Source organism: Phragmites australis, chromosome 7, assembly GCF_958298935.1.
Source record: "Phragmites australis chromosome 7, lpPhrAust1.1, whole genome shotgun sequence".
NCBI classification, from domain to species: Eukaryota; Viridiplantae; Streptophyta; class Magnoliopsida; order Poales; family Poaceae; genus Phragmites; species Phragmites australis.
Genome location: NC_084927.1, coordinates 27,912,277 through 27,927,052, shown reverse-complemented (window position 1 = coordinate 27,927,052; position 14,776 = coordinate 27,912,277). Strand labels below are relative to the sequence as shown.

At 44.2% G+C, this 14,776-nt stretch overlaps 2 protein-coding genes across 3 annotated transcripts; both read left to right on the top strand.

Annotated features, from left to right (window-relative positions):
• The first annotated feature begins 1,191 nt into the window (after positions 1 to 1,191).
• LOC133924540 (UDP-rhamnose/UDP-galactose transporter 5-like) lies at positions 1,192 to 5,396 on the top strand. 2 transcript variants are annotated; one of them, XM_062370126.1, is made up of 6 exons: positions 1,192 to 1,531; positions 1,667 to 1,853; positions 2,673 to 2,857; positions 2,945 to 3,145; positions 3,657 to 3,818; positions 4,175 to 5,396. In XM_062370126.1, exons 2-6 carry the CDS (start codon positions 1,718 to 1,720, stop codon positions 4,481 to 4,483), a joined length of 993 nt encoding a protein of 330 aa, XP_062226110.1. In that variant the 5' UTR covers positions 1,192 to 1,531; positions 1,667 to 1,717; the 3' UTR covers positions 4,484 to 5,396. The 2 variants fall into 2 exon arrangements, with proteins under 2 accessions (XP_062226110.1, XP_062226109.1); XM_062370125.1 differs by having other exon boundaries at positions 1,194 to 1,379.
• Positions 5,397 to 7,783: 2,387 nt separating this feature from the next.
• Positions 7,784 to 13,539, top strand: LOC133924539 (polyadenylate-binding protein 2-like). The gene is made up of 9 exons (XM_062370124.1): positions 7,784 to 8,269; positions 9,310 to 9,428; positions 9,535 to 10,191; positions 10,282 to 10,359; positions 10,435 to 10,524; positions 11,340 to 11,471; positions 11,836 to 12,009; positions 12,286 to 12,489; positions 12,993 to 13,539. The coding sequence occupies exons 1-9, from the start codon at positions 8,005 to 8,007 to the stop codon at positions 13,236 to 13,238; spliced, it is 1,965 nt and encodes a 654-aa protein (XP_062226108.1). The 5' UTR covers positions 7,784 to 8,004; the 3' UTR covers positions 13,239 to 13,539.
• The last annotated feature ends 1,237 nt before the right edge of the window (positions 13,540 to 14,776 follow it).

The following is a 14,776-nucleotide window of genomic DNA, read 5'->3' as shown; positions in this document are numbered from 1 at the left end:
ACGGGCCTCACCACTTTACCAGGCCGAGCCTAAGTTTTGCTTGATCTATCTTGGGCATCCCTGCCAGCCTGAAACCAAATGGGCTTCTCCACTACCCATCTTGTTCTCGGTCCAGCAAGGGACAAATCCAAATACACCCCCAAACTTTCCTCAAAGTCCATCTAGGGTTTGGTTGCCCGCATACCATCAATCTGACTGTACGAGTCATACAGCTGAGTTGAGATAGGTTGGGGAAATGCAATAAGATCTGTTTGGTTGGTTGCATATGTTCAGTCTGTTTGGTTGTGTTTGATTATCTGCATGAGTATCTGTTGTATTACAAAGGAACTCATTTTTTTTACCAAATAACCTAGGTTGAAAATATTTTTATAAATTAGTACATCACGGGATAAGAATATTAGTGAATTTTTATGATTTTTGGAGAATTTTAATTAAATATTGACTTAGGCTTTTTAGATCAAACTAATTAAAATGGGTTGTCAATGATCTATAATTTGCTCACAAAAATATTTAGAATTTTTGGAGCTCTAAATAAAATCTAAAGTTAAATAAAAAAATTCATATGTACAGTATTTTTCATCTCCCCAGCCAGGCCCGATGGAAACAGTCGATTCCGACATTTCCCCAAACCTGACTGGACGGATGCAGCTGCATGAACCAGTGCAGACCTAGAGTGCTGATCCAAACATCCAAACGAATATCTCCGTAAACCTACTGTATTGGTGGATGCATGCACGAGCTGAACCACCCATCCAAACACCTCAAACTGTCCTCAAACTAGTATTTGACCCAACTTTCCAATGCAGTCCAAATAACCCCTTGCCCGGCTTTGCCATCGCCTGCGTGGTATTTCAAGCAAAGATCAGCCAACCGGGTTTTGCAATACCCAATCAAAGGTCTGTGAATCTTCCATCAAAGCGAAGGTCTGCGAATTACACTGGAGAAATGGCGGCGGCTACCAGCAAGTGATTCTCTTTCACGTTCTCAACGTCAGAGAATATCTGACGTAACTACACCGTAATATGAACGCTAACATATGAGATCAATTTTTAGCGAACTTTATATATCAACGACAACATCACTCAGCAATATAACGTAGCATAATCCCAACCGTTCTTCGACACGGTCAGCTCCTGCTTTGGATGCATACGACACGAGAGAAAAGTCCGCGCCGCAACCCGCAAAACGCCGCGCCGCACGTACCACGTTTATCTCGCTCGCCTCTCGTGCCCGTGCCGTGCGAGCGGCAAGTGTAAGTGACCCCAGCATTGTCCACCAGCTCCCACCATTGAAACCACTCGTCGCTGCTGCAGCCTCGGAGAGCTCCATCTCGCTTGCTGCCTCCGACGGCGACGCCGGCTTCCTCCATCACGTCGCCGGTAATATCACCGAGCTTCCTCTCCTCGTTCCGCACCCCCCCCCCCCCCGGTTTGCGATGCGTATTTGTTGGGTTTTTGCTTTCATCTTTTCATGCTTCGTGCGACGCTATATCCATGCGACTCGAGGATTGATCCGACAACCGCTTTCTTCTGTGCGTAAGCGTGGTGTTCGAATTCCCCTTCCCCTTTGATCAATCATGTCTCCGAATTCCGCTGGGGTTTTTATGTTCTAATTTGGTGCCGCTGCCACCTCCTGAGGAACTCGTCGCTGGTGATTCCGTGCTTAGGTGCCCTGAAATCTTTGTTGGTCGAGAGGGCCCCTGCGTGGCAATAGGAGCATGGGTGTGGCGCCGGGAGGCAAGGCGGCGAACAAGGTTACTCTGGATGCTGCGGCGTGGGTGTTCAACATCGTAACTTCTGTCGGTATCATCATGGCCAACAAGGCCCTGATGGCTACTCATGGTTTCGGATTTGGTAAGATGAGTCTCATATCTGCAAAGTATTAAGTATCTGCTATCCCTTTGAATCTAAACCCATGCTTATGTGGCTGAACAATGTCGATTATCCTATTTCACCTAATTTTTCTAGAACATTTTTTTTCTTCAAAAAGGATGTTGTCATGGAAAGTGACATGCTGGTGTCATTATCTGAAATCCAAATATGGTTGAACCTGAAAATTGCAGGAGGCATGCCAGGGAAAGCCATCGTACCTCCAGTCCTCCACTGATGGAAAAATTATTAAATTGGTTGCAAAATTATAAATATATTTTGCATTTGTAGAAGGGAACTGTGGCTACTCAAATTCCAAAATGCACACGATATTCTGAAAATGATAATACTATTCGATGGAGAGAGATCTGATAAAGGGAATTGACCCTGGATGGGGATGTGGATGTACAATTATGCCACTCAAGTTTAAATTCTCTTCGACGCAAATTTAGGTGCCTATTTTCTTTTAATATAAAGCCACCTAATTCCTCCTATGTTGGTCTAGTTTATTTTTTATAAATGGAATTTGGCAAGCACATTCTATTGTTGGCTTCACTGCTCTATTGTGATGATGCTTGTCACTGACATTAAATACGGAAACTGTTCTGAAACTATGTCTTACGGAGGGGCCAGCAAGTATTGTACTATTGATGCATTGAAATACGTACTGAAAGATGCAACCATACATTCTTTTTGTCGAGGCTTCTTCTGGTTGATGTTGGAAATTGAGGACGTTTTAACTCATATCTTAATGTACCCTTTTTGTCCTACATTTAATATTTGCGCTAAATTCTCCTCTTGCAGCTACGACATTGCCTGGGCTTCACTATGCAACTACAGCTTTGACGACATTAATACTAAAGTCTTTGGGATATCTTGAGCCATCATATTTACCTCTTCCAGAGCTTATGAAGTATGTCTCTTTTGCAAATATATCAGTTGTTGGGATGAATGCTAGCTTGATGTGGAACTCTGTTGGATTCTATCAGGTAAATAAATAATTGCTTTGCTTTTGATGCATTTAGATTGGATTATACATATACTAAATTGTGGAACCACCGTTTTTTCTTTCCCAGATATCCAAGTTATCTACGGTTCCATTTTTATGCATGCTGGAAGTCCTATTTGATAATGCCCGTTACTCAAGGGACACAAAGCTTAGCATAATGGTTGTCCTTGTAGGGGTTGCAGTATGTACTGTCACTGATGTTAGTGTAAATACCCAAGGGTTGATAGCTGCTGTTGTAGCTGTTTGCAGCACTGCATTTCAGCAACATGTAAGTATTGAATAATACTAGAGTTTGTACCTTCATTTGTGGGTTCTTGTACGATACTCTCTTTATGCAAAAATATGTCCTTCAGTATGAACCATGTATTGATAGCTTAGGTTAGCATTGGTTGGGTACAATCACTGCAGAGATGCTGGTTTCCATTTGTAGATTTTCACTATCTGGTGTCTTGTCCATTTGAATAGCATTGCAATTGAATTCAGGACTGTTAATCTTATTCTGTTAAAAGCTAATAAAGTTACTAATAGCCCAAGGCTGATGATTGCATGTTGTATCTATTTCCTTCTTCTTAGGGATTATCAGTGTGCCTTCTGATTCCTTAAAGTTGTAACATATTGTTGCATCAAGATGGCATTAGCAGCCTGAGCAGATTTCATGTTCAACAAAAACGTAGAATATTATTTCCTCATGCATTATGCATTTTTTTGGCAGCTTTGACATGTTTTCATTCCCTTTTCCTATGCTTCTAATTTTAGTACTTCGGCCTTTTTTTTTGCAGTACATCCATTACCTTCAAAAGAAGTACTCGCTTAGCGCATTCGACCTCTTGGGTCATACTGCTCCAGCCCAAGCAGTATCATTGTTAATATTTGGGCCTTTTGTGGACTTTCGGCTGACCAATAATAGACTTGAGACTTACGAATGTAACAACGTGGTGATGGTAAGTGCTGTTAAGCCTGAATAACAATCTGCCTCAATTTTTTTCTTGCATTCCATTTGGCATTATATGATATCTATCAGGTGCAGCATTTTTATTTCGAATAAAAATCTATGGATGGAGTTTAGGGATGGTACTGTAAACCCTAAAAAGGCCATTTGGAAAAATGCCACTGTACAATGAAAATGTCGCTATGTCAGTGACACACGAACAGTGGCATTTTTCCAATTTTCCCTAAAAAAATATATGCATAGGAACAAGTTTGCTTTCCTACAATTTCCCTATCCTATGATTATCTGTTTTACAATAGCTGGGTCAAGTGATGGCTGATGTTTCTCTTTCATCCACATCCCTCGCAGTTCTTCATAGCACTGTCGTGCGTGATTGCAGTCGGAACCAATCTAAGCCAGTTCATATGCATAGGAAGGTTCACAGCCGTCTCATTTCAAGTTCTAGGCCACATGAAGACGATCCTTGTGCTCACCCTGGGGTTCATCCTCTTTGGAAAAGAAGGCCTGAATGTTCATGTTGCGTTTGGGATGCTCCTAGCTATTGTGGGTATGATATGGTACAAATATGCGTCTTCGAGACCTGGAGGCAAAGAAAGCCACGGTCACCGGGAGCCCGTCAAGGAAGATGTCGAACGAGGCGTTGGGTCATCACAGTAGAAACCTGACGAGATAATTTGAGATGAAAACCTCTGAGATAATTTGAGATGAAAGCCTCTGAGATACTGTACTTTTTTTCCAGAATAGGAGGCTCAAAAGGAGCCTCCCGGTGTCAGCGCTGGGGATCAAACCCAGATCGCCGGCTTGGGACGGAGCCAATGAACCACTACGGCTCAGCTCCCTCAGCCTGAGATACTGTACTTGACGTAACTTTGTCCTTCCAGCGCTTACTGTAATCGTCCCAGTTTCATTCAGCAAGAAAACTGTTATTGCAACTACTACTGCCGGCAATAGAAGATCACTGGAAAAACCGCAGTACACTTGAGGCAGATTTGTTCGCGTGATGTCTATTACACAGTCAATCTGTAAATGTTGGGGGTGGTAGGGTAGGACCGTAGGGGCTTGTTTGGCTACCAGGGGACGATTTCCACATGAGAACAGCACCCCGTGTCGGGTTGTCGATCAAATCCATGCCATCCCCCCTGGATTACAATCACCTCCAAATTGACAATCTCTTGCTCTATTTGGGACTGAGGTGTGGGGGGAAACCACTCGATAAAAAAAAGAAAGAAATCATAACAAAAATTGAAGTTCAGATCAGATTCGGCGCAAATAGAATCAATTCTTCAGTTTCAACATGGAAAGGCAAGGATGAAGATTCAGCCATGCAAATTTCCTCTAGAATTTGTCAATTCAAACACGGCAAATTCTCAATCTGGACTAGGCAAACCATACCAAAACAGAGAGGGAGAGGGGCAAAGCCGGATTGTGTTGAGAGTGCGAGGACGAGGAGACCAGTGATGACAACTGCCAATGGCGGAAGCAAGTAACGTTGACGGTGGCGCTACTGCTGCTTGTGCATGTGCCATGTCACAATGTCACAGCTGCAGGAGGCTTCAACAATGGCGAACAGAGAAGACTTTTTCTTATTAAGATATATGGATTTGGCACATTATATTTGAATAAATCTTAGTAAATCTAGCATGTGAAAGAAGGTTAGAGTTCTTTAGTTCTTCATTGCTACCAGAGCTACAGAGAGACCAACTTAAAAGTTCTCTCATTCACCCCTTAGCTCACGAGGACTGGAAGAATACATGTGCACGCTCGTTCGTCTCACTAAGTCGGGGCGAAGGGCGTAGGCGCATGACATCTGCGTGAATGGTTCGTTAAAATTGGATTCAATTGCTTGCGTAGGTGTGATATTCTTTTGTTATGTGGGAAAATATCAACACGGTTATGTGGGAAAATACCAATCATGTCACGTCTAAGCTATGCGGTTTTCTCTTTATATACTTACCAGTCATCATCACAAGAGACATACAACAAATTAAGGTTTTGTCTCTTCCTCGTTGTTTGCGTCGTCACATATAGATTATTCCATCCCACTGCACCAGTGTGCATCGGCGGTCAGGAGAGCAGATATTCGAAACCTATCGCACTTGAAATTCTACATTGGGAGAGGATGAATATGGTTTTTGGGAATCGATCGATACGACTGCTCACGATCTGCTCCCTTTATGTCCCATTCATCATCGTCTGTTGCATCATCATCGTGTGGGACTCTACATCTCTCGCTGTCGATCGGTACGTTTACTTTACTCTTTATCACGCTACGGGACATATGTGTAGCCTTATCGGTTTGTGTATGATTAGGCTGCTTTATTAGTTTGTATTCATGGTTTATTTAGAGATTAATCTAAACCTAAAAGTGCCCTTATATCCAACACTTCTTCCTTGCCACGGCTTCTCCAACCATGACTAGATCTGGACTTGCGTGATGACGGTGCTAAAAAGAGGCATGCCAGAGGAGACACCGGATTAGGGAGGGAGCCTGCCAGAGGAGCTCGAAGAGGGAGCATGTCGGAGGAGCCACCGGATCGGCAAGAGAGCTTGCTGGAGGAGGCTCTAGATCGACAAGGTGAGTGGTGCGAGAACACCACGATGTTTGGGGCTTCGGTTGCACACAAAATCAACGCGCGTGAAGCGATTTTTCGTCCTAGCCTATGAGGTGATTCTTTTTTCTCCCTTGGAACGGACAGGTTTGGACCAGGGTTATTGCGTTCCATGCTCCAATCAAATGAATTCTCGATCCACGAAGGAGTTTCCACCCCGGCGTGAGCTTCGCTTGCTAGGTGTCTAGGATTATGTTACAATCCCAGCTTTTTCTAGGGTTGCCAAATGAAACTTATGTGGTAACATGCCAAAGATTAGCTTGCTCGAACTTAACTCTTAGAACAGAGAATTGTGTGTTAAAAAGTTCAATAGTTTTTAAAGTGTAGACGAACAATCATAGTAGCAGAGAAGATGAAGCGATGGGCTATTGTCACTTTGTTAGTAATTGGCTGCCGCTTGCCCATCCCAAATCGTCTGGTGGGCATGGCGACGTCACTCTCCTCTCGAAAGGAAGTAGAGAGGCAGAGGAGCGTAAACTCAAGCATGGCGTGCTACTTCTCTAGTCCTGACCATTTGATTGGTACAGGATGAGGAATGCATGATAGAACAAGAAGGGAATTGGAGTAGTGGAATTCTTAAGGTTATGTAGCAATTTAAGTGGCTTTTTAACGTGGATCCTGAGAGTCCAAATAATTTTGATATTGAAATAATTCTGAACCACATTGGTTTCATGATTCTTCGTTGTGCCATAAAGTCACTCTAAATAGAGAAATCACTAGATAACTCGAGAGGCCAATTAAATTAAAACCATTATAAAATATATGTATTTTTTAGACACAGTGAGACTATATAATCCCTTTGGCCCTATGCCCCTATCCATCCAGAAAAAACCGTGCCTGGCTGATGAACTGGTCTAATCACGAACCCGTCGCGTCTAGCATATTTTCGTGGCAGGCTACACGCTATTGCATTTGTGTGGAACAAGAACCTGCTTTTTTCTTAAAAAAAGAGAGAAGAACATCAGCTTTGTCAGGGCTGATCCCTAATTCCTGTACTGTCCAGGGACGATACGCAAAATTCCCCATACGGGTGATGGCCCCGTCAGTAGCCAGTACAGCCCAATCAACCAAACCCGGCTCGTTCCCCAAGCACCAACTCGAACCCAACCCGGCCGGAACGCGAAGAGAGGCCGAGCCATCTATACGCACGCACGCACAGACACGGCAGCGCCACGTTGGAGTCCCCGCGCGTAGCCGTGCACCGGGCGGACCCGGTGTTGGAGCACCGCCAGATCAGACGGCACGGCTGGCGCCATCTGGTGCAGGAGCGCCGAACCCACCGTGGCCCGCGCCGGCGGGCAAACCCTAGGAGGTGGGCGCGGCTCCGTCCGTCCCCCTATAACCACCCTCCCACACCCCGTCGCCTCGCCCGTCCGTTGAGAGAGTCGTCCCCCCCGCGTGCTCTCCGCCTGCGGCCTCTATCCCGCAACCAAAAACTACCAAAAAAAAAAGTTTCCCCAACCAAATCCGCGAGATCTATCAGTATCGAGCGACCTATCAATCCGATAGCTAGGGTTTAGAGCCGATTTCTTCTCAAAAAATCTGAAAAAAAGTGGTCGAGGGGAGGCGATGGCGGCGCAAGTGGCGGCGAACGGGGGCGCGGCGGGGGCTGCCCCCGCGGTGTTGTCGCCGGGAGCGGTCGGCGTCGGCGTGGCGCAGCCGCTTCCGACCACGTCGCTCTACGTGGGCGACCTGGATGGGTCGGTCACGGACTCGCAGCTGTACGAGCTCTTCAGCCAGGCGGGGCAGGTGGTGTCGGTGCGCGTCTGCAGGGACGTCACCTCCCGCCGCTCGCTCGGATACGCCTACGTCAACTTCAGCAACCCCTTGGATGGTATAGTTGCGATCTCCTCTTCGCCCTCTCAATTCGATTTCGGGATGGAGGATTTGTCGAGGTTTGGGTGCTGTAGAATCAGGGTGTAATCATATGACGTTAGGTTTTCGGTTTCGTATAATCGATGATTCCGCTGGCATCTGTAAGCTGTTTATCACCAGTAATTGCTTAATTTGTCGGTGGTGGATTGGTTGCGTTTGGTAATTTTTGTAGAGGTTGGATCTTTCATACGAGCAGAAGTCAATGCCCGTGTTATGTGAATATGTTGATATGGTGCAATGCCACTGGGATTTGTTATGTTTTGATTACCAGGAAGGATGATTGTGTCACTTAGGTACTCTCTTTTTTTTTTTTGAGAAGGGGGAGGCTGATGTCCGGCAATAAGTTTTTTATCCTGGAGTCTCGTTGGTTGTATACACTATAGACAAAGGGGTTTAATACAGCCTTGCATACAATTTAATGGCCGGGTTAATTTGATGTGTTTGAGGTTCATTACGTGGGGACATGGATATGCTATAGACAAAGGAGTATGTTGGAAGAATTGATGGCTTGCTAATTGATTGGAATTTATGGTTCTATACAGCTGGCTTTAGGTGTTTCTGTATTGATTTTAGCTTACATAGATCTAATAGGAATGTAACAGCCACATTCAATATCAAAGTTAAACCTGGGCACAATCTAAATATCCATCTTAGTGCCCGCTGAGAAAGCGGGGATTGCTCTAGGAATTTTTAGGATTTAGTTCAAATTTGACTAAATGCTAAGGTTTTGGATCCCAAACCTCCTATCCAAACAGGCCCTTAGAGGAGATATAAGGTGCAATATAGTGAAGCAACGTGCAAAATAAGACATAAGGAAGATAATGGTTTACTTTGCTAGACATGCTTTTCAATAGAGTTACTGTAATGCCATAGTGCCTTACCATACAATATCATCCGTCATGAAGTTTTTTCACGTAATGCAGTTTTGCTATTAGCCTATTACTGCTGAATGTCTGGGCAAAGGACTTGCAATGGCTAATTAGATTTTCCATTTTACAGCTGTGAGAGCATTGGAACTGCTGAACTTTGCTCTTCTTAACAACAAGCCTATTCGGGTGATGTATTCGAACCGTGACCCAAGCAGCCGGAGGAGTGGCTCCGCTAACATTTTCATCAAGGTACTGGGTCATCTGGCAGTTTCTTTAGTATGCATTGGCATCCAAAAATAATCAGCTCTGTTTATAACTTACTCTGATGAAACACTGTCAATTGGCTTTTCTCCAGAACCTCGACAAGACAATAGACAACAAAACTCTTCATGATACCTTTTCTACATTTGGTACCATTCTTTCATGTAAGGTGGCCACAGATGAAGTGGGCCAATCAAAAGGCTTTGGTTTTGTTCAGTATGAAAAAGAAGAAGCTGCACAGACTGCAATTAAAAGTCTTAATGGGATGCTTATCAATGACAAGCCTGTTTATGTTGGACATTTTCTTCGCAAGCAAGAGAGAGACAATTCTTTTGACAAGACAAAATTTAACAATGTCTTTGTGAAAAATTTGTCTGAATCTACCACACAGGAGGATCTAGTAAAATTTTTTGGTGAATATGGGAATATTACAAGTGCTGTTGTCATGATTGGCATGGATGGTAAATCAAGGTGCTTTGGCTTCATCAATTTTGAGAATCCAGATGATGCTGCCCGTGCTGTTCAGGAACTTAATGGAAAAAAGATAGATGACAAAGAGTGGTATGTTGGAAGAGCGCAGAAGAAGTCAGAAAGAGAGATGGAACTAAAAAGGAGATTTGAGCAAAGCATGAAAGATGCTGCTGACAAATATCAAGGACTGAACTTATATCTCAAGAACTTGGATGATAACATTGGAGATGATCAACTTCGTGAATTGTTCTCAAACTTTGGCAAAATTACCTCGTGCAAGGTGTTTTTATGTTTCACAATCATCAATTTTCCTTTTCTTATACCACTGTCTATTGATGATATATTATCGCTGACTGAATTTGTTAAATAGGTAATGCTTGACCAAAATGGCCTTAGCAAAGGCTCTGGCTTTGTTGCGTTTTCAACTCGTGAGGAAGCATCTCATGCTGTAAGTTCACATCATGGATATTGCATTAAGCTCTTTGATGCCACATGTGGTTTGACAAGTTTTCCTTCTACACAGTTAACTGAAATGAATGGCAAAATGATATCTGGAAAGCCATTGTATGTTGCATTTGCACAGCGTAAAGAAGATAGAAAAGTGATGTTACAGGTAATTATTCTTAAACCAGCTGTATTTGTATTGTGCTAACGCTAAAATTGTACCACCAGTGTCTATTACAGATTGGCACATAGTATCACATTTATTTAACACTTCACATAAAATGAAGAGCTGGCATATGAATAACTGTTCTGTCATCTTGAGCAACGTAGAAGCAACAATAGAATGTTGACGTTTGCCAATTATTACTTATTTTTAGGCGTAGCACCTGTTTCATGATACAGGGCTCCCTTCTATTCTTACCATTCTTTTCCCTTCAAAATATATGCCCCACACAATCAAGTGTAATTGCTGAGGTCATTTCCGCTTTAATACGTTTTCCAATCTTCTCATTAATATGGGCAGACTACTCCACTTGTTTCTCTTATCTCCTTGATTTCGCCATTCCTTGACATGAAAATGCACTTGTGCCCTTTACTAACTTTTTTTAATGCTAGCCTACCCCTATTGTACTTTTATTTAGAAACATGAAACCTTTTTAATCCAGAGCCTAAACATTGAGAGAATTCCTTCTGTGCCACTGCTAATTTTTACGGTTTCCTTATATGCCACTAATGTTTTAATTGCATGTGGGTCCTGGACCCAGATGTCATTGAGACATCAGTGGCATATAAGGGAATGCCAAAATTTTCAGTGGCATAGGAGGAATTTGTTCAACATTTTATTTGGGCTGAAGATGCATACTGGTGAATGGAGGTCGCATTGTGTTACTATATGCCTTGTTTCTTACTAAACTCATTGATAACACTACCTCTTCTTAACAAAAGTTTCTTGCATAAATTGCTGACACATTCCATATTATCCAGGCACAATTTTCTCAGATGCGCCCTGCTGTACCAATGACACCCACTCTGGCTCCCCGCCTACCAATGTACTCTCCTTTGGCTCCTCAGCAACTCTTCTATGGACAAGCTCCGCCAACTATGATACCCCCTCAGGTACCATGGAAGCTGTATTTTTCTTTCATTTTGAACTTATGTTAAATCCCTTTCTCCAAATTCAACTTGAGAATCTTCCCATCTTTTGTCAAGATTAGCTAGCACTGGTTTGGTGGACAGTCTAGGTTCTATGAAGTTATCATCATATTCCGTTTGATTAAATGGGCATACAGAGTGGAGCTTAGTCGATTATTGTTTTGCATGTAATGATTAACGGGCATACAGTGTTGGGTAGTGTCATCAACCCTATGTTAGTTCACGCATTATGTTATATGCTCATTCTTTTCATGAAGCATTTTAATTATGTTAGCTAATGTGCTGAACTTAATGGATACTGATGGTATGTTCACTTCATTTCATATAGCCGGGATTCGGTTTCCAGCAGCAGCTTGTTCCAGGCATGAGACCTGGGGGTCCCCATATGCCAAATTACTTTGTTCCGGTTGTTCAGCAAGGCCAACAGGGTCCGCGCCCAGGTATTAGGCGCTCTGGTGCTGGGGCCCAGGGCCAGCAACCTGCTCAGTCATTTCAGCAACAGGTATTTTTCCATTAAATTTCCTACTGTTACTTTGGGTGTTATTAGGGTGATACTTTTTCAATGGAAAAAAAGTTAAATCAGGTATGAACCATGATAATTGCCTAGATTGTCAGACATTATGGTCTGGTCCAGTCCTTTTTTGTGCTCATTTTCCACCATACCTCCTTTTTCTTAACTTTCTTTCTGGACGTTTGGCACGGTGGGTGAGACACTGTTTACTTCTGTTCCATGGGGGACTAGTGAATGTGCAGTGACGTATCTTGTCATGGTTCTCAGATGCTTCCACGAGGACGGATGTACCGTTATCAACCTGGCCGTAACATGCCTGAAGCTCCGCCAATGCCGGGGCTTGCTGGAGGTATGATTCAGCCGTACGATATGGGAAGCTTCCCAGTAAGAGATGCTGTCTTATCGCCTGCTGCTCAAATTGGGACTCTGACTTCTGCCCTTGCAAATGCTTCTCCGGAGCAGCAAAGAACGGTATGTTCTATAATTAATTAATAATCCTCCATATTTCATAGTACTCCTTCCGTTCAGAAATAGTAGATTTATTTATTTTAGGCTTGGTCTTCGAAGTTAGATTTTGACTAATGTTTTCTCACAAAATATAACCTATATAGTGTGAAATCATTTTGAATTATGAATCTAATTGTATAATTTTTGTACACTATATATTCTTATAATTTGATTAATGTTAGTCAAAGTACACAAAGTTTGACTTATTCAAAAAGAAATGCGCCTATTATTTCTGAACGGAGGGAGTATTTGCCTATTTGGTGTTCAGTTGATCGGTTCATATTATCCATTTCAATCCTACCCAACAAATATCAAGTTCACTTGGATCTGCACAGTGATAGTAGATGTCTTTCTGCTATGTTGCCGTGTGGGTTTATAGCGTTACATAAAATGCATTGTTATTTCTCTGCTATACTTTTCATGTAGCACTGTTGATTTCCTGATCTTTCTTTCTTTTCTGCATCTAGCTACTTGGTGAAAACCTGTACCCACTGGTTGAGCAACTGGAACCAAACCAAGCAGCCAAGGTCACTGGAATGCTTTTGGAGATGGATCAGACAGAGGTTCTTCATTTGCTCGAGTCTCCTGAGGCTCTCAAGTCCAAGGTTGCTGAGGCAATGGATGTTCTCCGCAATGTGGCCCATCAGCAGAATCCAAACACCCCGACCGGTCAAGTTGCTGCGCTATCACTGACCGAAGGCATTATCTCCTAACTTTGAGAAGTCGTAGCAAGCTTTAGTTTGCAATTCCGTGTGGTGTTCCAGAGGTTATCCGGCACATGACAGTATTGCTCCCTTGTTTTTTCCCGTGTGGTTGGACTTGATTGAATCGAGTTTCCATACTGGATGTTAGGTGCTATTTTGTGCTGTCTGGTGTGATGTCGTTACGGCGAGGTACTTATTTCCAAGTTTGAGTACTACTGTGGGGCGTTGGTTACATACCTTGAGACTTATCGAAAGTTTTGCTGTTCATGATTGAGTGAGAAGGAATATCTTGATCTTGTGTCATGAATCATATAGGGGCCCAAAGTAATTAAGCTACACTTAGGTTCTACTCGGTTGATTCGTTGGTTAATACTTGCGTGAACTGAGGAGAGGCTCAAGCAGGTTAATACTTGCGTGAACTGAGGAGAGGCTCAAGCAAGCCGGGGTTGCTTCTGGTGTAGCCTGGATATTTTGCTTGGATGTCTTGGAAAATACCTGAATACATGTTCTGCATATCCTTATGTAGGGTTGGAAGTAAAGTTCCAGGCCCGTGAGTCAGCTCGGACGTAACTAGGCTTGGCTTGTTTCAGCTCGGTGGCCAAAAGAGCCGAGCTTAAAGCGGCTCGGTGGCCAGCCCAACTGACCTCCGCTCCGTGCACCAAAGCCTCTTCCTCATGGGGCTCGAGCTTGACCTTCGCTCTGTGCGTCGCAGCGGGAATCACCCTCCTGTTCGCCTGCAGCGTGGGCGTTGCGTTCGTGCCTCGCTGCACCATCCCGGGCGCCGACCAGGCTGGGACGCTGGGTACCTGTCGTTCCTCATGTTCATGGGAGTCGCGCGCTCCATCATCGCCTTCCTCGTCCTGGCACGCATCCTCGCAGAGCTCAAGCTGTTGACCACGCCCATCTGGGAGACGGCGCTTGCGACCGCCGTGTTCAATGATGTGGCCGCATGGGTGCTGCTCGCGCTGGCCGTGGCCATCTCAGAGGGGGGAGGGGAGGGAGTGCCACCGGAGCCTGCTGGTGTCGATGTGGGTTCTGCTCTGCGGCACGACATTCGTGGCGGCGTCGATGGTGGTTATGAAGCCGACGATGGCTTGTCGCGTGGACGCCGCAAGCCAGGGAGACAACATGTGGGTGGCGGTGACGCTTGCGGACATGCTGGCGTCGGGTTTCGCGACGGACATGGTCGGGATCCACGCCATCTTCGGTGTGTTCGTGTTCGGTCTGACGGTGCCCAAGGAGGGGGAGTTCGCGGGGCGGGTGACGGAGCAAGTGGAGGACGCCCTGTGCAAAAGCTACCTTGGCTCACGAGCCAAGCAGAGCCGGCAACGAGCCCGAGCCGAACCTATATTTCAGCTCGGTTGTCTAATCGAGCTGAGCCTAGTTCGGCTCGTTCACAAGCATCTACCAATTTGGAATTACTTTTCGTCTTACAAAAATTGAAATCACAGACATCTATCAACTAAACTACTACAATTTGGAGTTACTAGGACATGTCGTGTACATAGTAGGTGCGTAACTTGTCTGAGTGTAAATTCGACCATTTT